General features: G+C 47.0%; 1 protein-coding gene across 12 annotated transcripts in view; it reads left to right on the forward strand.

Moving 5' to 3' along the window:
* Positions 1-27,653, forward strand: part of LOC135377295 (complexin-like) — a 495,185-nt gene that overhangs the window by 450,133 nt on the left and 17,399 nt on the right. For all 12 annotated transcript variants that reach the window (XM_064609614.1, XM_064609616.1, XM_064609615.1 and 9 more), the window contains one exon: positions 11,144-11,307. In XM_064609614.1, coding sequence (XP_064465684.1) covers positions 11,144-11,307 — 164 coding nt within the window. The remainder of the gene's footprint in view (positions 1-11,143; positions 11,308-27,653) is intronic.

Here is a 27,653-nt window from a genome sequence, read left to right on the forward strand (position 1 = left end):
ATTTCGCTACTTTTTCTTAAGTCGGTGACGTTGCATTATTTCAGTAACGGGTACAACGCTGGTGTGTCCAGTAAGGGGTCTATTGGCGCATTCCATTGGCAGAGCTGGGTCAAATTTTGCCTCGGGGAAGGGACAAAAACTGTTCCTTTGGCAGAACCGTGTCAGACGTTGAATGTTGTACAGGCTGTCCTTTTTTTCTTTTTTTTTTCGATACAGATTTTTCATTAAAAAACTATAAGGGCTATAGACATGCTGTTTTCACTTCTATCATCTCTGGGCCGGCAGACGTTCTTGGCCATATGTTGCTCCACCGTCAAATGACTAATTACCTAAAAATCGTTAATTAACTTTTTAATTATAAAAACTACGAAGTTGTCCCAATGAAAACATCTGTTCCTTTCGGTGACCTGATATCGTAGCCGTTTTCAGAACGAAAATACGTTCGGCAGATCGTCGGCAAAAAATTCGTGAAGGAACGCCTTTTTTTTTTTTTTTTTGTTCATTGCGCATCTTCGGGGACGCGCCTTTCCTTCACCCCCAATGTGAGAGGGTGAAGGGGCCTCATGCGTCGACGGCGAGCTTTAACTTGCGGAAACAAAACAAAAACAAATGTATCGGGTGACGCTATCAGAACTGCCCCTAGCTTGGGTTGCATTTTCTGTTTTCTTTTAATCTTTTTCGAGGACGCAAGAGGAGACAGTGTGCTCTTTCACCCTCTCACATTGGGGGTGAAGGAAAGACGGGTCTCGGAAGATGCACAATGAACAAAATAAAGAAAAAAAAATGGTGTTCCTTCACGAATTTTTTGCGGACGATCTTCCGAACGGATTTTTGTTCTGAAAACGGCTACGACATCAGGTCACCGAAAGGAACAGATGTTCTTATTAACAGATGTTCTTATTGGGATAACTTCGTAGCTTTTATAATTAAAAAGTTAATTAACTATTTTTAAGTAATTAGTCATTTGACAGTTGAGCAACATATCGCCAAGAACGTCCGCCGGACAAGAGATGCTAGAAGTGACAACAGCATGTCTATAGCCTTATAGTTTTTGTATGAAAAATCTGTATCGAAAAAAAAAAGACTCCCTGTATTGGCGGAGCAAGGGCAAAACGTTTGCTCGAAACAGCAATAGTTTTTGTGCCACGTGACCAAAGTGAACTCGGGAAAGCGCGGGCTCACGCGCTATGCGCAGCGCGCGCTTCGTACCTAGAAGGATTGTTTGCATTCCATTGACGAAGCCAACCCGTGTGACCCCGCCGGGAGCATGCACTCAATCCCCACCCAGCGCGGGGCAAAATGTGCTCTCCCAATGGAATCCGCCATATCTGAAACGACACTCGTGGCGGTTAGGCAACCTTGATTGAAGCCTTGTATGTAATCTGCTTCGATTTCAATCGCAGAAAGCCCGTCTCGTCGCCATGGCGACGGCCACTGAAACCGTTGGCATTGGAATGATCCGTTCGCCTCATTTACCGTGTATTCACATGAGCGACATTTCTCCGGAAGCGGAAGATGCGAAAAACGTCATAGCTTTCTGCTGTCACGTGAGCGCGAGCGCTCAGCGTCGTGTCTTCACGTACACTGCTAACCATGGGGAATATCCTGCGCCACAGCTACAAGATATTCCGTAGCAGACGACAGGAAAAGACGCTGGCGTCGTCGTCTGCTAAAAGTGTCGTCTGCTAAATGCGCAGTACGACACCCCCGGTATTCCGCAACGTGTGAGTGCTCAACAAAACGCGGGGCGGAACTAAGCAGTGTTTTCGCTTTTTCTTCCGCTAGAATCTTCCTTGAGTATGTCGCTCGTGTGAATACACGGTTAGTCTCTACTAGAACGTGTTACACAAACGTCGGTTTCAATTGTGTTTGAACATGAGAGAGCTGATGTTCTGATGCTGGAACAACAATAGAAAGGACAAACACATACAAAGCCTCCAATTGCCGAAGAAATTAACGATGAAAGATGAAACTCACTGAAAAGGTTAGCCAGCTGTAGGACTCGAACCCACATCTTCCGGTCCAGGGCTCTACCAATTGAGCTAAGCTATAGCGTACCTCCCCAGCGACTTACAAGGGCGCGTCATCTGAAGGGACAAATCGACCACTCTCTCTCTCTCTCTCTCTCTCTCTTTCTCATTCATCCCCCTTTCACTCTTACATTTTTCTCACTCCACTCATACACACAATCATACGACGGGATCGACGCAAGCGGCAACTGTTGAATATGAGAGAACTGATGTTCTGAGGCTGGAACAACCGGACCGGTAATCCAGAAGATGTGGGTTCGAGTCCTACAGCCTGGCTAACCTTTTCAGTGACTTCCATCTTTCAGCGTCAGTTGTGTTGTTTAGCGCAACAGCCTCTCTCAGATGAAATCACTTGACGTTCTCGACATAGGCACAAGACTAAACACAACTTGACAAAGAACTATATGAACCCAGTTTTTGTCTTGTTCCGGTGTAACAAGCAACGGTATGACCTCACCTTGATCAACCTGCGTAGCCTCTCAACTAGTGGCGTGATCATTTCAAGAGGGCAGTAGGCTTACTTGAACGGAAGGTAAACTTATTTGTACCAAAATAGCTCTCATATGAGTTTGCTTAAATGAAGCATATCGCAAACTATCCTAACGTTTTACAAGGCGGCATATGGATATTAATTTCAATAAAACAGTCGCACTCTCAAATAAGAAGCAACCTATGATATTCAAAGAAGAAGTCAGAGGGCCTCATAATTATTCGAAATCTCAAGTGGGATAACCATGCCGATTATATTTTCGCCTTCAGAAATGTTATACTGCACGAACTGCTACATGAATCGCCTGGGAACACAATCTCAAATTTACGAGGCCCACCACTTATCTCGGGAAAGGGGAGGTTAGTTAACATCACCAGTTAAATCGTGACGCAATAAGCCATTCAGTTGACGCGTTCATGCATTAGTATATGTAAATAAAACTTTCGTTGATCGGTGTCACCGGAATTAATTGGGGGTTAGCGTTCTCCACTTGGCTCGTGATTCGCCCCTGGCGCGATGTCGCCCCTGTCAACCAAGACGGTTTTCAGCAGGGGGCGTCGGAAGGTGGGGGAGAAGGAGGGCAGTCGCCCCTCCTGAGTTTTCGCAGGGGGCATCCTGAACTTTTGCTCAGAGGGTCGCGCCAACCCCATCTTCCATGTGTAAGTCTCATCCGAGACGGATTCACTTTCAGCTCTGTTACCGCAGGATGAAAATGAACACCGGTTGAATAAGTAGAAGGCGAAATTCGCCGGAATAAGTACTATCCCCCCCCCCCCCAATTATCCTGCGTGATACTGTATGTACAGACCTCCTAAGCGAAGAGCAGCGGCACGCCATTCTGTAGCCTTGCTCAGACGGTACACGAAAACGCAGATTTTCTCTTCGGCAAAGAACGCCGCCTTGTTTTGGATCAACGCGGGGAAGTATTCGTGGCTAGAAAGGGAAGCTCTTATCCTGCACTCTTAAAAATGAACTTCATCACATAGCACGCTCCTAGCCAACCATTATCCCGAATGACAACGTTCTCGCCCCTGATTTGCTGAAAACGGGAGGAGGAGCCTATTTTGTTATCATTATGCACGGCACAAAATAGGCTCCTCCTCCCGTTTTCAACAAATCAGGGGCGAGAACGTTGTCATTCGGGATGATGGTTGGCTAGGAGCGTGCTATGTGGTGAAGTTCATTTTTAAGAGTGTGCGGCGAGGATTCGCTGGTACGTTTGATGACTCATGCGTCGTATCTGCCCAAGCAGCACAATGTACTGAAAGTCGAGTGCAATAGGGATGGACGGGTAGGTGGAAGGCCTTGAACAGACTTGTGAAACTAAAGAACGTTGATAAGGCGCATACTGTCCACCCCTATTGCACTCGACTTTCAGTACATTGTGCTGCTTGGGTGGATGTTTTTGCACGAGCCGTGGCCAGAACACTCGCCGGAGCCTTTTAAGTGCAGTAATAATGACACCCTTTGCAGACGAAATCATTCTACTTTTGACGGGATCAAAAAAAAAAGAAAAAAGAAGAAGAAACACGCCACTGCTCGCTTGCTTCTATATATTTGTCTTACCGCGTTTAATGAAACCTTCAACGAGTATTTCAGTTTGTGCTGCTCTTATACCAATTTGGTTTTCGCCTCAAGGTAATCAAGAACGCGAGATGGTCTTCCCTATCTACCATAGGCGCCGACTGCGGGGGGGCGCGGGGGCCCTTGCCCCCCCGGAACATGAACTAGGGGGGGCGCCGCCTCCCCCGGGAAGTCCCGCTAAGAGACTGACACCAACCTTTGGGGCTCGGCGCGCCAGGGTCAAACGAGTGAAGAGGCACTAACCCCAAAAATGCATCTTGCAATATGTAAAATATGTATTCGCCCACCATACTCATTATCACAGTAGAAGGTGAGGCGAAGAAACACAGAGGATGACAAAACACATAGATTGAATTTCGCCCAAAGCAATCAGGTCAATGAAACGAAGCAGTCGAAAAGGTACCAGCAGCTGCGAGGTGTAACGGTAGGATCTTCGGAACGTATATCCGTTGGGGGCGGGTTCAACTCCCGCTGCTCCATTTCGTTGACCATATTCATTATATTGCGCGCATTTCGGGTCAAACACCGAGGATTCAATGCATTTTGTTCCTTTTGCACTCAGTTTTCAAAGGCATAATGCCTTCAGTTGTGCACATGTTCACTGTTTACGTTCTCTCTGTTTTTCTTTTTGTTTTGTTTTTTCTGTTCTTCCTTCCTCTTATTTCTATACCAGTTCTGCATACATCATAGGATCCCGCCGGAGTGTGTGATTCTTCAACTTTAGTTTTGTGTTCATTTTTCTTTTCCTTTTCTTTCCTTCTTTTTGTTTTCTTTTGCCTTTCTTCTTTTCTTTGCCTTTTTCTTCCCTCTTTCACTTTTTGTTGGAATAACAAGGCGACATCCATCTGGCTTTCTTTTCCTTTCTTTTTTTCTTAATAAACATATCCCCCCCCCCCCGCCAGAGTACGTACTTCGCGGTGCGCCCTTGCCCCCCCTGGTAAAATGAAAACTATCCGCCTCTGCTATCTACATTACAACGTCCACCATCATCGGATTGCTTGCACGAGTCATTTCAAACCCTCTGCATCCCAAGGATAAGTGAGGGATTTCATAGAAGTTCAAAATAGTCCCGCGAAGCAGTGATTTCCCCAGAAATTCACTGCTTGGGGGGGGGGGGGCGAGCTGTCAAGGTGAGGGGGGGGGGGGTATGCGTGGTGAAGGAATTTTTCTTAGACATGGAAAGAATCGTGGCACAATGGTGACATCTCTGCACAGCTTTTCCGTTTTATTTGTACACGTTATTACGTTAGGACACAGTACATTAGAATACAGATTAATTATGAACGGCATTTCAACATTAGGATGCATGACCAAATCGCAAATGGTTCTTGATGATCCACATCGAGTTTGCGTGCCCGCACGCATTTTTGCTCGTATATGCGCGCAAAACAATAACAACTTTGTTTTGAGATGGAGAGAGGTGAATGCGCGCAATATATGCATTGAACAGTCACTTTCAAATGATTTTGGACAAATGCATGGTACGATCATCTGCATGACTGTGGTCCTACAGTCCAAGTTTGACAGTACAGGATGCAATTCGCTGCGCCGGACTCTCTACCAGAACGTGTTGGTAGCCGAGCTGGGTGGGGTCACCTCAGAAATTTCAGGGGGGGGGGGTGCAAAAATGCAGGGAGGGTGTAGGGAAATCCCTGTATACCGTCCCCGCAAATAAGTTTCCAACGTATTTCCCTAATGAAGCCATCCTCGGTTATGTTACGTTTCCAGTTTGCCATTCAGTTGGCCTGGCACGCCAATCTCAAATGCACGCGTTGTGGGGTTCTACACTCTTAAAAATGAACTTCACCACATAGCACGCTCCTAGCCAACCATCATCTCGAATGACAACGTTCTCGCCCCTGATTTGTTTAAACGGGAGGAGGAGCCTATTTTGTGTCATTATGCGCGGCACAAAACAGGCTCCTCCTCCCGTTTTCAACCAATCTAGCGCGAGAAAGTTGTCATTCCTTAGGACTAAATTTCGCACGGGACTGTACTTCGAAGACACACTTGTGGATCTATTGTCCTCTCTTCTTGGTCTCTCTCATTCTTCGGTCCCACTCCCGTAGATGGCGCTTGGTGGTGTGAGCCAATGGGAACAGACGTGTAGTTTCGGTTTCGTTCTGGTCTGGGGATCCATCTGGTGGTTTCGGGTCTAGGGGGACCAGTGCTATGGCCTTGTTTCCGTTGCATTTCTTGAGCTCCGTCCGTGTATCGAGATCTTCCAGGTTCTCGCATCTGAATAAAATGTTATCTATGTCGTCCTCTTCCTTGCCGCAAAGGAGGCACTCTGGATTTGCTTCTCCAAAGAGTTATTGTGTTCTCTTTTGGGTTAGGCGGGAACCCGTCCTCGCTTGAAACAGCAGCCCGCTCTCCCTGCCACCCTTGTATGTTGGAACCGGTGTCGGGGCTTCTTTGTATTGGGCATATGTGGGCAAGGCTCTTCTTTTTCTTTAGTCCTTCCCTCCAGTGGGCTAATTCCTGTTTAGAGACCTCTTTCTTCACGGTCCGAGCCCATTCTTTTTCAGTTTTCAACTTGTGCCTCGTTGTTCCCGCACTATATATTCTATCTAGTGCGGTTATTCTTTGCACCCATTGTGTCTGGATGCCGCGATATTCATGGATCCTTCTAGCGTAGTTTTGTCTTGGAAGGTGGGATAACCGGCCGAGGTCCCTGGGGTCGATTCGATTGCGCAGGGCGCTCCTTGTTCGCCTTTCCCAGTTTGCCAGGTGGCGCTTGCATCTTTCAGCGATGTCGCTGGCTTCTTCTGTATTTGATGGGGCTTTTAGTCCAAGTGCCGTTGGTGTCTCTTGGTTTAGGCGGGTTGACAGTGTCGCTGGGCATCGTTGCATTACGTGTTCGAGGTCTTCGGTCCTCGGTCGAGGTCTTAGGTTCAGGTTCACCTCACCCCTTTCGACACAGGGCAGGCACCTTGAGGTGCCACAGGCGAAAAGTAAAAGAAACGAAAGGAAGGAAATTGAATGAAAGGAAAAAAATCACTAAGACACAAAGAACTTGACTGCCGCTAGGTGGTTTCCCGTGTGCTGTTTTCTGGTCACTTCCGCTGGGGTTTGGCTTTGCTTGGCTTTGTTTGTTCGCAGGTTCTCCCGGTCTGTTGGCCGGTGCGGCTGGTGCTGGTTGATTGGCTTTTGGCCGGTCCTGGTCTTGGATAGCTGACCGAACTGGCTTTGGTGTTGGCTTTGGCTACCGTGTTGGTTTCTAACGTGTGCAGAGCGGTTCTTGTTTGCTTTTCCCAATTTGTTAGGTGGCGCTTGCATCTGTCTGCGATATCGGTGGGGTTTTCACCATTTTGAGGGGGTGTTAGACCGAGCGCCGTTTGGATGTCTAACCCCTCTAGACGGGTTGCTTGGGTGGCCGGGCATTTCAACATCACGTGCTCTAAGTCTTCTTTCTTGCTCCCGCAAAGTAGACATGTTTCGTCAGGGTGGTCGAAGAGCTGTGCGATTCTTTCTCTGGTTAGGAGGGCGCCTGTTCTGGCTTGGAATAGCAAGCTGCTTTGGTGGTCACCTCTGTAGTAGTTGTATGGGGCAGGTTCTTCTTTATATTTATTATAGAGGGTCATGCTTTGTTTTTTGTTTGAACGTTGTCTCCAGCAGTGTTGTTCAATTGCTTTCATTTCCCTGTTGACTTGTCTGTACCATTCTCGTGCGTTTTTCTTCTTGTGTCGTGTCGTTCCCCTACTGTACTTGGAGTCTATCTTACTCATACGTTTGATCCAGTTTGTTTTTGTGCCCCTATAACGTACGTGCTGGAAGACTCGTTTTAAGGGCCTGCTTTCTGCTAGGTGGGTTATTCGCCCCGGGTAGCGTGTTTTTGATCGGGCCTGCCTGTATTCGAAACTGGACCACGCCAGTTCGCCCTCAATGGCCGCACTTGCTGTAGCAAGGTTTCCTCCTAGGATCCATTTTCTTGGATTTTGTCCATTGTCTTGTCCATAGGATCCATTGTCTTCGGCGCGCACTCAACAGATGGCGCGGCCGGTTCACACGACACGTATGCGGATCACGGATGATCCCCAATCATAATCGTAAAATGAAGTTGTTGTTGTTGTTTCTGTTGGATGATGTTGTGATCATAGCTGTAAGTCGAGGAGAGTTGCATTGTTTACTGGATATCTGTGGTACAATTGGAGAGGCACTAAAACTGGAACTGAGCAGTGAAAAATCGGGACACATGGCATTTCGTAATGACCCGAACGATTTTTAAAGATCAGGAGAAAACAATAGAAAGTGTCTCTAAGTATATACAGGGTGTTTATTTTTATTCGTTACAGAATTTTTATTTAAAAAACTAGATAAACAGATACCGCTTTTGCAGTTAAGTTATGTGGCCAGAGACGAACATTCCCTCGAAGAAAGTATGTAACGACTTGATCACTAATTACCTAAAATTAATTAATTAACTCTGTAATTAGGGGATTTCGCGCAAAAGCGAGATAATAGAACGGGAGATATTTCTCGTTGAAAGCCATTCCATGTTTTAGAAAACCCTTAAACGCGCACGTGCGTCGAAATATCCACCGCTGAATTTCGTTATGCAAATGAGCCGAGACAAGAAAAAAGCACTTTTCGAGCGAAGGAAGAGCGACAGACAAACCACGTGAACGTGCTTTGGAGCGATGGAGCTGATTGGTGCAGGAGGTAATCTTTTGGCCAGATATAGGGTTTATTCACATGACGTCATCCGCAGGAGACCGCCACTGTCGCTTGCAGGCAGATGTGCTACATCGGTCGCCATATTGTAGGTCCCATTGAAACTGCTACCGATATCGTACTCACCGTATATTTGGTATTTCAAGTGATTGTGCTGTGTGATTTGTAGCATATCTAAGCAATTTCCATGTTTTCGACGTTAATAGTCACCCCAAAACAGACTTGTGCCCGTTGCTCGAAAAAAGTAATTCATTACCGTTACTTCTGTGGAAAAAGTAATTGATTACCATTACCAATTACTCGACTTCAAATGTAATTGAGTAACGAGTAGAAAAGTAACGTGTTACTTCGGTCGTTATTCTGCATTCACGCAAATTATAACCGTCTTTGTGTGCCTCAGAAAAAAAAAAAAGGTTCGACAGCGGAACAGCTGAAATAACGAGACAAACAAAAACACGTAGGACAAGGAGATATGTACGCCCGGGAAGACGTTGACCCGATTGTGGAAGAGCATTGCGTGGAACTTCCCCATGACTCACTAAACCTCCAAAGCTTCAGGTACCATCACACTGGTGTAGGAAGAGATTAGGGAGAGAGACTCTGAAATTCCAGAGCGTTATTACAATGACCTCCGCTTGCTATAGTAGAACAGCCCACCATGCCCACAGCCCGGCTGATGGCACCAGGGGCTTGACTTGGGGTAGAACATCTGAAAGATAAGCTAATCTCTGCAGGAAAGGTAATCAATTACTGAGTAATCGATTACTCAGAAAAGTAATTGATTACTCGAAAAATTACTTTTACAGTAAAGTAACTGATTACTCGAAAAATTACTCAAAAAGGTAATTGATTACAAGTAACGCAATTACTAGTAACGCGTTACCCACAAGTCTGGGCCATGGAACGGGGGAGATCTGGGAGATCCGGGGAATCTGGGGACGGAAATGGAGGAGCATTTATCCCTCGGCACGGCAACCAGAACAATCCCACATTCGAGGCATTTACTATAGGAGTATATATGAAACGTCCCATTTTGCCTACCCACAAAGGGGAACAATGGTATGCGGCAGAATGGGGAGAGTTCACGTAAAGCCCCATGAAACTGATTGGTACAAAGTATTGATTCACTTTGAAAACTGCCCGTGTACTGTGCTGCGAGCAACACTACATCGTAGCCCAAACAAAACAGACTCAGCTGAGACATAATAAGCCGTTAGTTTGAACCACAAAAGTCACACAAAGTCATCGTCAGTTTGATCGGTGCCAGCACAGGCTTCATTTCTTATCCAGCCATCCTCAGTGTGTGAGTTGGAGTACACTCTAAGAACAGAACTTCACCGCATAGCACGCTGTGCGCCAACCATTGCCAAGAATGATAGGGTTTATCGATTCTGATTCGAGGAGAGAGGTGGGCGTACGCCTTTTTGTGGCAATTTGGTTATACGATAATTGCCACAAAAAGGCGTACGCCCATCTCTCTCTTCGAATCAGTAGCGATAACCCTATCATTCTTAAAAATGAACTTCACCGCATAGCACGCTCGTAGCCAACCATCGTCTCGAATGATATCGTTATTTGCCCTGATTCGTTGAGAACGGGTGGCGTACGCCTTTTTGTGATACTTATGCTGTTCATAATTGTCACAAAAAAGGCGCACGCCTCCCGTTCTCAACAAATCAGGGCAGATAACGATATCACTCGAGATAACGGTTGGGTACACTCTTAAAAATGAACTTCACCACATAGCACGCTCTTAGCCAACCATCATCCCGAATGATATCGTTATCTGTCCTGATTTGTTGAAAACGGGAGGCGTAAGCCTTTTCTGTGACACTTATGCTGTTCATAATTGTCACAGAAAAGGCGTACGCCTCCCGTTTTCGACAAATCAGGACAGATAACGATATCATTCGAGATAATGGTTGGCTAGGAGCGTGCTATGCGGTGAAGTTCATTTTTAAGAGTGTACGAGCGTGCTATGCGGTGAAGTTCATTTTTAAGAGTGTATCATTCTTGGCAAGGCTTGACGCACACTGTGCTATGCGGTGAAGTTCTGTTTTTAGAGTGTACCATTTGGGAAAATAAAAAAAAATGTCACTCGTTTTTCTCAGCTGATCCGCTTATCTCGCGCAAGTATCTCGACAGAAAAAAAAGGGGGGGGCGGTCAAAGTACGGCCACATATGGAGGCAAGGCCTCGTGTGACAGCGGGTGGAAAAACGGTTTTATTTCACGTATACCCGACGGCAGGTTGGGCGCACCATCGACCGGGTTGCCGGCGAGCGTGCGCGCCGCGCGAGCGCCAGTGTAGCACATCGCCCGCGCCTGCAGCCCAACGTCCTTCTCACGACTGTGTCTCGAACGCAGGCCAAATCGGCGGCGACGGCGAAACCTCCGAAGACAAGGAGGCCGAAGCCGAGGCGGAGCAAGAACGGCTCGAGGCGCTACGCGAGGCCGAAGAACGTCGCAAGGAGAAGCACAGGCGGATGGAGGAGGAGAGAGAGAAGATGCGCCAACAGATCAGAGATAAGGTACGTTTTCTTATCTCAAACGCTCCCTCATTATATGCTCCAGATGACGCGATTTGGTGGCCTTTTTTTAGGATAAGTCCATTCGTGATAAGGATATTATCCTGTGTACCCTAAAAACAGAACTTCACCGTATAGCACGCTGTGAGCCAACCGTTGCCACGAATGATAGGGTTATCGCTTCTGATTCCAAGAGAGAGGGGGGGAGCGTACGTCTTTTTGTGGCAATTTGGATATATGAAAATTGTCACAAAAAGGCGTACGCCCCCTCTGTTTTCCAATCACCAGCGATAACACAATCATTCGTGACAATGGTTGCCGCACAGCGTGCTATGCGGTGAAGTTCTGTTTTTAAAGTGTGGCATGCACTCTTAGAAATGAACTTCACCGCATAGCACACTTCTAGCCAACCATAATCTCTAATATAGTTATCTGCCCTGATGTGTTGAAAACGGAAGGCGTACGCCTCTTCTGTGACAATTATCAACAGCGTAAGTGTCACAAAAAAGGCGTACGCCTCCCGTATGAGGTTCATTTCTAAGAGTGTGGAATAGAATCTGGGACAAAACAACTTGACCACATTTTGGTCATTTCTTGGAAATGGGAGGCAAATCAGGAGCGATATCGTTCAGAGCAGTATGGTTGTGTCCATTTTCGACGAATCAGGAGCAGCACCCCAGACCGCCGAATGATAATGATTTGAGCGGGGCGTACGCCTTTTGTGACACATCCCATAAACTCATTCTGAACAAATGAGGAAAACTCAGTGTGTGTTCCGACGGGTTTAAACTCGTAACCTTGAAAGGCTGATCCGCTGAGGTCGATACAGCAGTGATTGATCTTATTTTCTGTCTGGGTGCAACGGCCTTGTGGAGCACCGAGTAGAGAGAATAAAACGGGCAGTCAAAGGTGAAGCTATGGTTATTTAAAGCAGACGCCAAATATTGTAACACACACACTTCTAAAACGCTCAGTAAGAGTGTCGGGACAAACAACAATTAAACCTCTGTATGCAATACGGGGATAAGTCCACTTTGCTGGTAACGGCATTCAAATAGCCAAGGAAAATTTAGGACAATTAATTGACCGCAGAGTAAGAGACAGGACATGCATGTGTGTCAAATGGAACGGATAGTCGTGTCAGTCCCCTTTTCTACTTACGCGGATAAGACTTTCATTAGAGGGACGTTCTTCCTATATACCTCACATGACTCACGGTGTTGTAAGGGTTACTATGGGGTCGTAATCGAGAAAATGTGTGTTATCTTGTGAATTGTTACGGTCATCTAGGAGGTGTGCTCATTCAGCAGCACAATAGACCCGATCACGGCTGCTTCACCACAGACTGGATCCTACCCAACATTCCCAATCCACTGTTGAGCCATCTCGCCATCTGAGCCAAGTCTTACTCCTGAAAATAATAATAATAATAACTTTATTTTTGTTAAGGTACCCAAAAACAACCACTAGGGTCTACTAATTGGTGCACCACATAAGGTTATACATGTGAACAAAGAAAGTAAAATATACAAAACGACAGTAAAAATACGACAGTAAAATATACAAAAAGCCAACAAGGTTAACGGTGAAACAAACGAAGTTAAATAGAAACAATGGCACTAATACTAGTAAGAAAATCACGAGAAGGAGCGAAAATGTCGATGTCATGGTGTTGTAAGGCGGAGTTAAACATTAGTTGTAAACGATTGATTGGATGAAGCTTTGCAAAAGAGTGAGGATAGAAAAGAAGATGAGACCTCAGAGAACGTGAGGGCACTCGAAAGTTTATGCACGATAGTAGTTCGGGGCAGGCGATGCCAGAATGTATGAGCTTATACAAGAAATGACAGTCACGAATCGTTCTGCGATGAGATAGTGTGGGGATCGAGAGTTTGTTCAGTATATGATCGTAGTTATAGTAAGTGCTGCAGCCAAGATGACGAAGATGAAAAACAAAGATGAAAATTGTTTCTTTCTGCACCAAAACCCTGTACACGCGGTGCAACATTGAAAGCCGCGTTCCGCGTGGATTTTGCTCTTTTTTTTACTATACGTCGCACTCCCTAAAACGATGCTAACATGCGTTGCCAAGATCACCGAAAGGGTGCTTCACAGACGCTTAAGCTGGTTGTTGTAAGAAACGTCTGCCCTACTGCCACATTCTATGTCAGGTTTCAAGCGGCATCTGAGAAGCCAAGACACCTTACTTTACTTCGTTTCCGACGTTGAGGAAGCCTGTAAGAACAAATGTGAAAATGTAGCTGTCATCTTTGACATCAAGAGTGCATTCGTGGGTGCCACGGTATCATCGGTCATGCATGGTATTGAAGCGCGCGGTATAACGGACAAGGTGGCTACTTCCATATACGGTCTCCTATCCAACCGAACCTGAGTTCCCCTATACGTCAGAGCTTGGGACTTCCCCGAGCGAGCATACGTTTCAATCTAGTCCTGGCCGCCCTATATCTGGTGCCCTCCCCAGCTGAGACGCCGATGACATTTGTATCTGGGGAAATGAAAAGAAGCCCAGCGCGCTGACAAATGCCATCCAGGAGAGTGCTGAAGCTGTTGACAATTATGTCCGCTGCCGTGGCCTGTTCCTCTTACCAATGAAGACAGTCCTCGTGCTTCTTGGTCTGGGCGCCTCATGGTCGCCTCATGGTCGCGTCTGAAGCCGGTCACACTGCAAGGGACGCCCCTATAGGCAAGGTCAGAACACAGAGGTTCCTAGGCTTAGTTATTGACAGTCCTGGACTGCCTATGTGTACGACGTCAAATGAGATGTCAGACCCCTGGGACAGATGTCAGACCCCGGTTTACAGCCACGCTGCGATCCTTTGATAACCTGTCAGTGAGTCCTCCTCCTGTTCCTCATTGGAAGCCTCCATGAAGCATCGTGGACATAAATTGTCAGGCCTAAAATTCCTGGCATTATCAAAAAGGCCCATCGCCCCTGACTGGATCTCTGAGAGGTACGGCGGCTACTTGCATGTCTACACGGACGCCTCTGTCAATAGGGTGTTTTCACATGACGTCAAACGAACGCGTTTGGCCACCATGGTGGTGGTCACTTTTTCGGAGCAGCTGCCGAGATTATCCACACAGTCCATAGAGTGACAGATTGACGGAAGGCATAGAGGGTGTCCTCTCCTCGACGAAAACAGAGCTGTTTGCCGTTTCCCAGGCTCTGACCACACCTCCAAGAGGCCACTTATGAATGCGGGAATTTGCACAGACTCGAAAACAGCCATTTACCGCATTTCGCGTGGCTATGAACGTTGTCTCATCGCTGACAGGGCAGCTAGCCAGCCAAGGTGACCGACTTGCAAAAGGGACCACCCAGACTGCGCCAATCTTCGGGACTCCTCCTAGCCAATACGTCTGCCGACAGGCCATAAGGAGCGCCGTCTGGTCCACCCCGACAAATCAACAGCAGAGGGCAGAGGACCACCTCTTACCGTTACTTGGGGCGTCGGCAGAGACTACTCCTCACTGCTACTGCGTATCCGCACGGCCAGCGCAAGGACTCGAGCGCTGTAGACTACAAATAAGGCCGCACGAACGACCCCAAATGCTTCACCTGCAACAGACCTGAGACACAGATCATTATGCACTCCGATGGTTATTCGGATGAGCGCCGTCGTGGATCCCTCCTTGGTGAACATCACCTACCCTATGAGCAGTCGAGACCACCGTAAGATCGTCCAGCAAGGACACCTCGCCTTTCTGTGGAACACCAGGGCTGCACGCACGCCTCTAATCTACTTACGACACAACAGTTTTCTTCTTTGCAACGCATAGCATATACCTCCCCGAGAGTGCCACAGGACACTGTGTCAACTCTCTATACTTGGTCACTTCTTCTCTTCTGTTCGGACTGTTGAGTGCTTGGACAAGCGTTGCTTCCCCAGCGCTCGTCGTCATTTGTTACCGCGCGTGACCAGGATTCGCTTTGTTGGATTTTTTTAGCAACTTGCCGCCGTTACGGCAGGCAGAAGCGCTCAATATCAACGTGACTCCACCCCAGGACGTGCATGCAGAGTGAGTACGTACATGTATGCTGCACACTTTTCATTGGCGTTACTGAAGGAATAGGGAGTTTTCACCTACGTCACACTGTGACGTGGCATGCTCGTAAGCTCCTCCCACTGGTGGTCACTTTTCGTGCTAGCGGCATTGAAAGATGATAAACTGTTGCTATTTTTCAACGCGCCAACCATAGTTTCCATAAAAGAAAATGTGAGAACGACAATGACGAAGTGTCTTCGGGACAAAAAGAAGGGTAAGGACGCGACCGGATTTCAAAACACCATTCGAGGCTTCGGTTTCCAGCAAATGCTAGATAAGCTCGGCAGCTACGCCGATAAAGTGACCACCAACCATGGCGGCCAAATGCGTTCGTTTGATGTCATTTGAAAAACCCCTATACCAGCTGCAATGACTTTACCAAAATGTCAACTTGAAGTTTGCTCGGTTTAGCTACCTGAAGCTACGTATTATCTGGGCCTATCTTTTTCTCAGTCCATGGACGACCAACGATATAAACTTGAGCATTGTTAGAAGTGGAGAAAAACAGAGCGAGGAAAACGAGACTAAAGAGAAGGAGACGGAAGAAGGAGAGAAGAAGGCTTTTTTTTTTCTTCTTCTTTGGAGGCCGACCACCGAGGGGATGCTAAAAACACTCTTCTTTTGAATCGCGAAGGCCGCGAAAATCTCAGAACCATTGTCTGCTCGTGCTGCGGAGAAGTAGGTATCAGTAGAGCCACTAAAATAGGGTGTACCCCTAGTTAGTGACTCTATAGGTATCAGCAGCGCCTCCTACTGTACAATGTCTGTCGAATGCCGCGGATGGATGGATAGATCGTACGTGCACCCTTTGGCGGGCCTCTTTGCCACGAGGGTCCAGGGGTCCAGCATATGACATGCAGACATGCTAGTAACTGGTGATTGTTCATCGTTTCGTTTGGTCTTCGACTATCCGCTGATTTTGCTCTCTCTCTTTCTCTCTCTCTCTATGGCTCTTTTTTTTTTTCATCTATCGTCTCTCACTATTGTGTACTCCCCTTCCTCTCGCTGTTGGACTGGATGTGGTGTCGCCCTGTCGCCGCTGGATGGGGTCTCGCCTCTTCGATCTTTGGTTGGAGTGTGCTCGCTAATCGAGCCGGTTGGCTACCCAGTTTCGTAGGCCCGTTGTCTGTATTTCCTCGACTTTGTGCTTCGTACGGTTTGGGCTGTCGATCAGTAGCCCTGTTTTTGTGCCGTGTCTGCAGTGTTGTGTTCTTGAAGCTCCATTTGGCCCAATTGGTGTTTCGTTGTTGTGATTTCTGTCTCCTCCCCTTTTTTCCCTGAGAATATGAGGGCTTGTTCCTCTGGAGGTCGCACATTCCATTACTACATGTCGTTGACTGAATTGACTAAATTGACTGAAATGACCATATTGACTGAATCTGTCCATCGCCACATAGTTGACATGGAATCCGACGAAACAGCCCTCTCCCCCTTGCTGACACAACAAGCTGCGTGACTCCACTCATCTTTACTTTGCGATGCTGCGGCGTGTCCTCTTCCTATCGAACGCGTGCGAGTCACGTGCAAATTCCCTGTTCAGTGAGCCTTGTATACAGTATAAAGGAGGCGCTGGTATAAGTTGCGACAATGGAGCGCAAAAGACACCTGTAGCTTGTTGGGAGCTGAAAAAACAACCTGAACACTAGCACGAATTGCTGTTTTTCTTTTTCTTTTTGTTTTGTTTGTTTTTTTATTTCGTGAGACGGTCCGTAGACGTAGGTGCGACCCTCGATGGACGGGTTGTCTCGCTATCTGGAACCCGGGACGTTCTTCTGCTGTGTGTCTGGCGAAGAAGAGCCTCAACCAGGCTAGCGAGCAAGGGTGCCTGTCGTCAAGAGCACCGGCCTGAACCTGTGACTCGAAGCTAGAAGTGGGAATATGTTAAAAAAGGGATAAAAGCCGGGTTGTTTGGTAGTCCATGATGCCCCAGTGCAGGAGACAAACAAAAAGGGACGAACAGTGCCCCTTATGTTCGTCCCGTTTTGTTTGTCCCGTTTTGTTTGTCCCCTGCACCCTACTTACACTCTAAAAAAAAAGGTATGATTTTTCTACCCATTTCGGTAGAGCTGCATTGCAACCACATTTCTGGTCCAACCAGTTTTACCTTTTGGGTATAACTGCGGAGTAGAAACAAACTAGATAGTAGAAACTGTCCTTCTACCAGCTTGGGTAGGAAATTCTACCATTTTCTCTTAGAGCAAACGTGTGAGAGAGGAGCAAGGGAAGCCGCTTATACCCGCGGCGGAGACGTCGCGTATGGATTGGCACAAAATGGTAGAAGTACTGTCCCGCTGCAACTCTGGGTAGGAAATTCTACCTTTTTTTCTTAGAGTGTAGGGCATTCCTCAAGGCAGCCATTGCTATGCTACGCACTCTTAAAAATGAACTTCACCGCATAGCACGCTCCTAGCCAACCATTATCTCGAATGATATCGTTATCTGCCCTGATTTGTTGAAAACTGGAGGCGTACGCCTTTTCTGTGACACTTACGCTGTTCATAATTGTCATAGAAAAGGCGTACGCCTCCCGTTTTCAACAAATCAGGGCAGATAACGATATCATTCGAGATAATGGTTGGCTATATGAGCGTGCTATGCGGTGAAGTTCATTTTTAAGAGTGCGCTTAACCCCACAAAACAGAATTTGACCACATAGCACGCTCTTAGCCGATCACCATCCCGAATGACATCCTTCTGCCCCCACCTCCCACCCCCCACCCCCCGATTGGTTAAAAACGGGAGGCCCTGCGCTTTCCACAAATCGGGAGTGATCATTCTGTGCAATGGTTGGCTTTCGCCGTGCGATGTGGTCAAGTTCTGTTTTTGCGGCCAACAACGGCAAGCTACCTCGACACCCCCCCCCCCCCCCCTCTGTTTTTAGAGTGCAGTTTTGAATGCACCTAAGGTAGCAGACTCTTCTTGTACTGGGGATCGTACTTCGAGCACACGTGCTTGTTCTCCGAGGCTCTTGTCAAGGTAAAGTCGGGGAGAACGGACTTTAGGTTTTCCGTGGCCTTCTCAACATTGTCGCTGAAACTGACGCCTTTGTGCTCACAGAGTATCAAAGAGTCGTCGACGTACCGGAAAACGCTCTTTACGGCCGTGAACGCGGAGTTGTGCTCCCAATAATCTGTCGTAGCGCGCCAGGCGGAGGTCACTTAGAACAGGTGCCATGCAAGAGGCGATACATATGCCCCGCCATTTTGTACATAGGGAAGACCTTAGGCAGAAGGTCAGGATATTTAGGAAGGAGTTAACGCTCAGGCCAACCTGATTCTGCGACGATCATGGAAGTCTTCAAGTCCGTTCTATCCAACTTTACCTGGACAACGGAATTACGCTCAGAGAACAAGCTAAGGTCCCTGGAGCTGGTTGGAACGCTTCTTCGCTAGCACAGCAAAAGAACGTTTCAGAAACCGAGAAGACCCGCCCGTCAAAAATTGCTGGAATTCCCTACGTCCACGGAGCGTCCCAGATGATAAAAAAAAAGAGTAGCAATTCGTGCCAGTCTTTAGGGGGGGGGGGGGGGGGGGGGGGTTCCGCTCCCAACAAGCTAGGTGTCCTTTGCGCTCCCATTGCTAATTGCTTCGAATATTAACTCGACATCAACGTAACGAATGTGTTTCCTACTTGCTTTTGGCGCGGGACATCAAGTAAGTCTATGGAAAACCAGTGTCAGCGTCATGTCGTTGGCTTCGGTCAACATCGAGCCGACATTGCCAGCTTCAGTGGGATATGTTGGTCGCAAGTTGGCAATATCGGCGTCATGTCTCTGGTTTCTATGATCATCAAGTCGGCATTGTCAATCTCTGTGGGATGTCAATCGCAAGTTGGCATTGTCGGCTACATGTCTCTTGTTTCGGTCAACACCGAGCTGACATTGCCAACTTCAGCGTGATATCGGTCGCAAGTTGGCAGTGTCGGCTAGATGTCGCGTTTTTCCATCAACATCGAGCTGACATTGCCAACTTCTGTCGTACATCGGTCACAAGTTGGCAGTGTCGGGGATTATGTTGGGCCGACATGCCCAACTTGCTGCCGATATCGGCCCGATGTCGTGTGCTGCCTGGGGGCATTTCAAGTGTTTTGTGCCGTGTCGACGCCCTCACCCGGGGAGTATGTCGGACAAACTTGACGCTGCCTAAACGATAGGCGATTTTGCACTCCACGCGTACTCCACTGCACTCCACGCACTATCGCGACTGTGCTTGCTCTCCGCACCTCGAACTGACAACAAGGTTCTGAACAGGTATCAACCGGGATCTGAACCGGGATCAAGGGACAAGGTTTTCGAGAGATTTTCATCAAGATTAAGACCAAAGATCAAGACAATCAAGATTTTCGAGGTCTTCGCGTTTCAAAACAAGGGTGTTAGCATACACCGTAGAAATATGTCAGTCGTCGGAAAACCCGGATAGCGGCAGAATTTGAACCATGCTCCTTTTGATTGTCGGCAGTGATGAGAAGTACTTGAAGTACCAAGTACTCAAGTACTACTTTAAGTACATTTATCAGTACTCGTACTTTACTTAAAGTACATTCCAGCTTGTGTACTTTGTACTGTACTTGAAGTACTTTTCTTCGGTGCTTTCTTTTCAAGTACTCAAGTACCCAATCGGCAATACAAACTCAAAACGTGGTCTCAAAATCATTTCTTTCGGTTCATATTAACGAGTCAGCTGTAAACTATCCATGTATTCTAACTAGCACTTGGCGAAAATGGTAGCTAAAAGCTTTCTAAAGACAACAGTCGAAACGTAATTACCTCACGTTTTATCACTACCAAGTGTTAAAACGTCCAGCGATACCACCTTAATTTGTAATGTACTTCATGAGTACTTTAAAGTATTTGATACCTCGCACTGTACTTAAACTACAACAGGTGCTAGGTTCTGGGTACTTTACTTCAAGTACAATTTTGAGGTACCTCCAGAAAAAGAGAAAAAAAATGGTTTGTGTGACTATTCCACAACCACCTTCAATGGCAGAGACACCACCCAACCAGACACCTGCACACAGCCGACCCCTAGTGGCTGCCAAGGCCATCATGCTGTAATCACAAAGTTATCAGGCAAACGGGAGCACCAAGTAAACGCCTCCCAGAAACCAGAATTTGTATTTAAAATACTGTATTTTAAATACAATTTGCGGTATTTTGGTACTCTACGCCGAATTCTGACCTCGCCGAGCAGGATCCTGCTAGAAGTTTGCTTCGTTCTGGGTCACATGCACAAAGGAGGATGAGTGAGAGAGAGTGACTGGTTTGTCCCTTCAGATGACGCCCCCTGGAAGTCGCTGGGAAGGCGTAATCCAGAAGATGTGGGTTCGAGCCCTACAGCTGGCTAACCTTTTCAGTGACTTTCATCTTTCATCGTTAATTTAGAGTTGTTCTTTCGCCTCCTGCCCCTTTCGACGGTCGAACGTGTGGTCTCGTTTTCTACATTAATTTGAGTGGCGTTATCCGATGAACTTAATTTCTGCACTCCATGCATCCCCCAATATGGCCAATACTCTCTAAAAATGGCCGGTTATGGCGCGTGTCTGCGATTTTCCGCAAAATATTGATTGCCTCCAGTGGTGTTAAGGTTTTTTAGCTAGCTTGGAATTGGTCAGAGCTCGCCTGTCTGGCAACGCAGGCAGTTGTCGGGCACCATTACACACACACATAAAGATACGATGATGACATGGGGATGATGCCGGCCAACAGGCTGGGCGCTGCCCCAGTGCCATTTGTATAAGTAGTGCAAGATGATGATGGAGATGAGGATTCGGGTGATCAAAGCAGGGTGAAGAGGCCCGTTGATGAAAAGGGAAATCCCCAAAATGAATGAGACCTTTGTACACGTAGCTCCGAAATACTCACTTCCTTCTGGCGCACCCACTAAAACCAGAACTTGACGGGACAAACCGCCATTCCGAGTTCTATTCACAAAGGCGTCCAATGAGAACCCCATGATTGGGCGTGCCTGCGAATCCGGCCGCGGGGATAAAATGCCTCTGCGCGGATATTTTATCCGCAAATAATAACATCCAAGTATCGTTCATATTAAGAGGCCTTTACATCAGCTTAACTATAGTTCGTTTTCGGTACTTCTCAAATAAGTTGTACACATGCTTCTCAGCATTAATGTATAGCATATATTAACTTGTTTTCATCGTACCAGATTTAGATTTACTAGATTTGAATTATTAAGAATAATAATTTTATTTACCCACACTTGCGGTGGGAGGAAAAAAGCTGCGCAGCCTAACAGGACCAGGCAAAAAAAAAACACATCCGGTAATCCTGATGTAAGCATGAAGCTGTAATTTGGGGCCTCGATGTTCTGATGTGACATCAAACTTTAATGATTTGACCACGATGGAAATTGATGTTCTGAGGCTGGAACACGGAAGAAAGGACAAACATCCAGAAGATGTGGGTTCGAGTCCTACAGCTGGCTACCCTTTTCAGTGACTTCCCTCCTTCTTCATTAATGATTTTATGTGAAATGATACCTTGATGTGAAATGAGACCTTGATGGGATGTGACATCAAAACATCAAGGTGCGGCAAGGCGATGCTCTATGTACATCAGGATATAAGCAGAGATAGAAACAGACAAGTGCATGTTACAAAGCTGTGCGTATACAAAATGCCTTTTATTCTTCTTCTTCTTTTTTTTTAATGTAAATTCGACACAGATTTTTTTTTAAATCAAAAAGCTGCGAGAGCAGCGTTGATGTCATCTTGGCAGCGGGTTATGCCGCCAGGCGGACATCCTGTAGGACAGTGTATGTAACTACTGGACGTGTAATTAGTTAAAATTCAGAAATTAACCGATTAATTAGACGATTTTTGGGGAAATGCGAGATAGCAGGAATTGGTGCCATTCATTATTCCAATCCATCGTCCTTGTTGAACACCCTGAGAAGCGAACGTAAACTTAAGATATAAATTGCCAAATTGTGCTATGCAAATGAGCCGAAACCAGAACTCCGCACTTCTGGAGCGCAGAAACGACATGACCTTCTCCTTACCCGGGCCCGAAAGCGATGCTGGTGGTGGTACAGCTGAAAGGGCTCGCCGTTGTCGTTACCTCACACAGGTAAGGCAACGTCACGACTAACGCTCTGAGGCAATGTCCGTCCTGGGCCGACTTCATGAGGGAACTGTGCCGACATATGTTCGACAGCGTGTGAGGAAAACTCGAGACAGCACAGCAGGCAACGGGATTCGATCCCGCGGGTCAGCAGATCAGGGTTTATTCCACAGGGGTGGCATCCAATGTATTGCTCCGTAGACGAAAGCGTGCTGGGCGAACGCAATGCATCCTGGACAGGTCCTGGTCGCACGTCACAGCAAACGTCAAGGCACACGTGACCTTAAAGATGGCGGCGCCTGTGATCGGTGGCCAAACCGTTTGTACACTCTTAGAAATGAACTTCACCGCATAGCACGCTCCTAGCCAACCATAATCTCGAATGATATCCTTATCTGCCCTGATTTGTTGAAAACGGGAGGCGTACGCCATTTTTGTGACAATTATGAACAGCATAAGTGTCACAAAAAGGCGTACGCCTCCCATTTTCAACAAATCGGGGCAGATAACGATATCATTCGATATGATGGTTGGCTAAGAGCGTGCTATGCGGTGAAGTTCAGTTTTAAGAGTGTAAACAATGCGGTTGTTGCTTCTGGACGACGTTTTGGATGTTTTTCGATCACGGTAATTCTTTTTATCCGATAATCTCGTAATAAGACGCGCAGTTTTACGCATAAAGCCTCGTATTGTTGACAACTTCCAAAGATGTGATGACGACCGCGCGTTAAGACTTACCGAGCCGATGCGATGTACTTAAACTAAGCTGAAACGGGCTACCATGTTGCGGAAGAAGCACCGCATACTTTACGCTGGCAAAATACGTTCATCTTTCGGTGTTATGACGGCGAAAATATGTCGGTAAGCGGCAAAACGACACGTAAACAAAGTCACATGACCTCAAAATGACGTTTTCTATGACGTGCGACCAGGACAAGATGGCAGTTTTGCCAAAAGCACCCGCTTGAGGGTAGTTACAACAATGGCGGGTTTGTGTCACCCCTGTGGTTTATTCCAATCAGCTCGTGACCCTCCGACGCGAGTACCCCTCTTTTTGCGTTCGAAAAGTGCGTGGTTTCAGTTTTGGCTCATTTGCATGTCTATCTCAAAATACGTGCTCCTTAGAGGATGGATTTAAATAAGGGCTTGCTCCAGTTTTGCTATCTCGCATTTCCCCCCCGAAAACGTCTAATTAATGTTCCCCAAGATCGTCCTCATTTTAGTTCCCTGGCCCTGAAATTTGGCCCGCAAATGGTCCTTTGAATGTAACAAAGAATAAATGAAGGAATAATGACGATGACATGCAGGGCTCCGAATGCATATACGGAAATATGGAATCTCATGGAACAGCGCTGCAAATTTTCCGGGCAAAATTTCCGGAAATTTTGAATCGCTCGAAAAAAAAAGTTTTTTTTTCTCGAAAAATTGGAAAAAAAAATGGAAACAAACGCGGTTACTGCTGAGTCGAAGCATTGCCGGCCAAGCCACATCATACAGTGAGCTAGAAACTTTAGTAGTGTTCACCCTCTAGGTATAAATGTAGAGCAGAGCATCCCATGAGACTGCTGTCTACTCAGCGATAGGTAATTGGAACAACACGTCCACTCCGACCAGAACTCCGACATTATGTGAACGCGATGGCGATCGCTTGGAGCAGCCAGACGGAGCTCTAAGTTGGTGGTTGTTGGCGGATTAGAGGCACCTAAGGCACTGTTGGCGGGTTGGAACGCATCGAAGGCACGAAAATTTACATTTTTGAATTTTGTCGCCTGGAAATTTTGGGCAATTTTTCCGGAGACGAGGAAAAAACCCGGAAAGAACTGGTTTTTGAACGGGGCTTCGCATCTCTAGACCCACTGGCAGCGAATGGGACCGTACGGACTTTGAAACAGGTGACTGGGTTATCTAGGCCTATGTCTCCAAGTCCGTATACAGTCTCATTCACTGCTAGCCTGTCACTCTGAGGAAGGAATGCGTCGGAGCGTGTTCCGAAACTTTTGTCCAGCCCTGTACAAGCATAGAAATCTTAAGGAGTATATGCTAGAAGGAAACCTCCGAAACTGGGACGTACGGGCGAGGGGAGCGCCATATTGAATCAGCTACTGTTGCCGCGCCGCATGCAAACGAAGGAATCCAGTAAGCGTACAGCAAACATAACGCCAAAAATGTTGTTGGAACAGTAACACACCGCCAGAACCCATGAAACCGTAAGATATATGAAAACACATACACACACACACACACGCAGAAACAGACACGACACGGACGCCACCTGGGGACGCCGTCTCCGCCGCTGCCGCTGCCTCAACCAGCCTTGACTACAAGCCTGGATAGGAGCGGACACTGACAAAATGTGTAGCCGACCACAGGGGTGACACAAACCCGCCATTGTTGTAACTACCCTCAAGCGGGTGCTTTTGGCAAAACTGCCATCTTGTCCTGGTCGCACGTCATAGAAAACGTCATTTTGAGGTCATGTGACTTTGTTTACACGTCGTTTTGCCGCTTACCGACATATTTTCGCCGTCATAACACCGAAAGATGACCGTATTTTGCCAGCGTAAACTATGCGGTGCTTCTTCCGCAACATGGTAGCCCATTTCACCTTAGTTTAAGTACATCGCATCGGCTCGGTAAGTCTTAACGCGCGGTCGTCATCACATCTTTGGAAGTTGTCAACGATACGAGGCTTTATGTGTAAAACTGCGCGTTTTATTGCGAGATTATCGGATAAAAATAATTACCGTGACCGAAAAACATCCAAAACGTCGTCCAGAAACAACAACCGCATTGTTTACAAACGGTTTGGCTGCCGATCGCGGGCGCCGCCATCTTTAAGGTCACGTGTGCCTTGACGTTTGCTGTGACGTGCGACCAGGACCTGTCCAGGATGCATTGCGTTCGTCCAGCACGCTTTCGTCTACGGAGCAATGCATTGGATGCCACCCCTGTGTAGCCGACGGAAGCAGAGGAGCAACCGAGCAAGTGTTGCGACAGTTTTTGGAACTGTGGCTGCTTTCACGGGCTGGAAATACACGACGTTTCCTCGGCTGATTCAATATGGCTGCCTCCGAGCCCATACATTGAGAGAGGGAAGAGTCCCGTTCAAGTGCTTTGCTCTCCTCCGATCCTCCTCCCCCGCTTTCCTTCTAGCCTCTCTCCGTAAGATTTCTATGTGTACAAGGGTAGAACAGTGTGGGCCACCCTTTTCAGTAGAGCCACCAAAAACTGAGCTTATTTCGTGTCTACACAATAGGCACGTTCTAATTGTTCTTGTTGCGCTTCTCATAAAGTAAGTTTTAGGTGTGGCATTTAGTCCAAAAAGGCATTTAGTCCAAGTTGAGGCATGGCCATGCATTTATTTATTTAAAGATTTACGTTAAAGATCCCCAGGGGGTATTACATAACGGACTAGAGAGAAGCACATACGAAAAGTTTTAGTAAGCACATAAGAAAAGAAATTTAGTCCAAAAAGGGACATCCAAAAGGACTAAAATTACTCTTCTTCTAAGAGTGCCTCACTTGACCCCCGTTCTTTTTTGTGACACTTGCTGCCCTGCGTACAACGTGCCACGTCTCGCCGATATTGAAACGAGAAAAGGCACTGCTTCTCGTGCAACGTCATTGAAAGTGGACGGTTTCCATGGGTACGATATTTTGTTTACTTTCATTGCTGTACAGTAATCGCACGTTCACGGGCCCACGGGAGAAATTTCTTGATCCCTGTCTGCGGAATATATTTTGCGAATAAAATTGCGTCCGTTGATCGAGGGTGGGCAAAAAACGAGTGGCGTCGCTATGACACAACTACGATCATGAGAAATGTGAGAGATAAATGTCGTCCGCTCGAAGGTTTATAAGGAACTTGGTTGGGATCGTTCCCAATTGAGGAAAACCTTTCCGAGACGCCCGTCTTCGGTAGATACGCTTCCGAGATACGCAGCGTCTTCGCTATATACAGTCAAACTCCTTTACAACGAAACTCGAGGGACAGCAAAAAAAATTCGCAGTAAAGGTATTTTCGTTAAAAAGGATGTCCATTATTGGACCTATAGGGCTCCAGCGGGACCGCAAAAAAATTTGCTGTAGTGGTATTTTCGTTAAAAAGGTGTTCGCTATAAAGCAGTTTGACTGTACTAACACTCGTTGGCGCAAGCAACGAATGCAAGATGTGAATGTCATCTTGCAAAAGCTTCTCATACGTAAAACCAAAGACACGAGTCAATTCAACACCAACGACACTTATTTATATCTAAAACGGGACCGTGACAGATGCTCCCAGAAGGTGCTAGTCAACTAGTTTTTTATCTTCCAGAAAGTTCCTGATAGTGTCAGTGTAATCCACTCAAGTTTTTTTTTTTTTATCAACTCTGCCTCGTTATAAAATAACCCCTCGATAGAATCTCGATTTTCTCAAATACAGTGAACCCTCGTTAGTATGACCCCCGATAATCTGACATACGCGCTTTACGACCATACTCCTGAGGAACAATGCAGTGAAACCTCTGCAAATCCCGCCCCGTTAATATGACAATTCCGCATTATGACCAAAATTTTCGGGAACGACCACGGTCATAATAACGAGGGTTCACTGTAGTGATTCGCAACCCATGCTTATGCTCATACGATCCCGAAAATTGTATGTGTTCCAGGCTTATTCTCCGTACGTGGCAGCAGAACAAAATGCCGGCCGTGTCAGCGCCGCGAAGCGACTACGGCTATGAGCGGCGTATACAGACGTTTGTTGCACTTGAAGGGGTGGGGGTGGGGAAGTGTGCCCAAGGAAAACCTGAGACAGCGCAGCGAGGATTGGAAACCGTGTCACCTCCCAGTCTCGGCGTGGAAAGCAATCCTTCTAACCACTATGCTCCCGTCCGTGAGAACAACGCGACGGCTTCTCATTTCTCCAGCTGTTTTGTGAAGCAGAAAATCTCTCCTTCTTTCCTCCTGCACCGCGGCGGAACCTGCATCGATCGCGTTTTGTATTGCGTATCATCGTTCGCGGCTGTCCAGGAATGTTATTTACGCCTGGGAATTTTCGGAGAAGGGTCTGTTCCCAAGGAAGGAGCTTTACAACAGGGCACCCAAGCGTTTTGAGGCCCCAATGAAATTCCAGGTAGAGCACTGCACGGGTAAAGCTTTCTTTCATTGCAAGAACACATTACTGTGTATATTTTACCATCATGGTGCTCGGCTGTCG

The sequence above is a fragment of the Ornithodoros turicata genome, chromosome 1 (genome assembly GCF_037126465.1).
Source record: "Ornithodoros turicata isolate Travis chromosome 1, ASM3712646v1, whole genome shotgun sequence".
In the NCBI taxonomy this organism is placed as follows: domain Eukaryota; kingdom Metazoa; phylum Arthropoda; class Arachnida; order Ixodida; family Argasidae; genus Ornithodoros; species Ornithodoros turicata.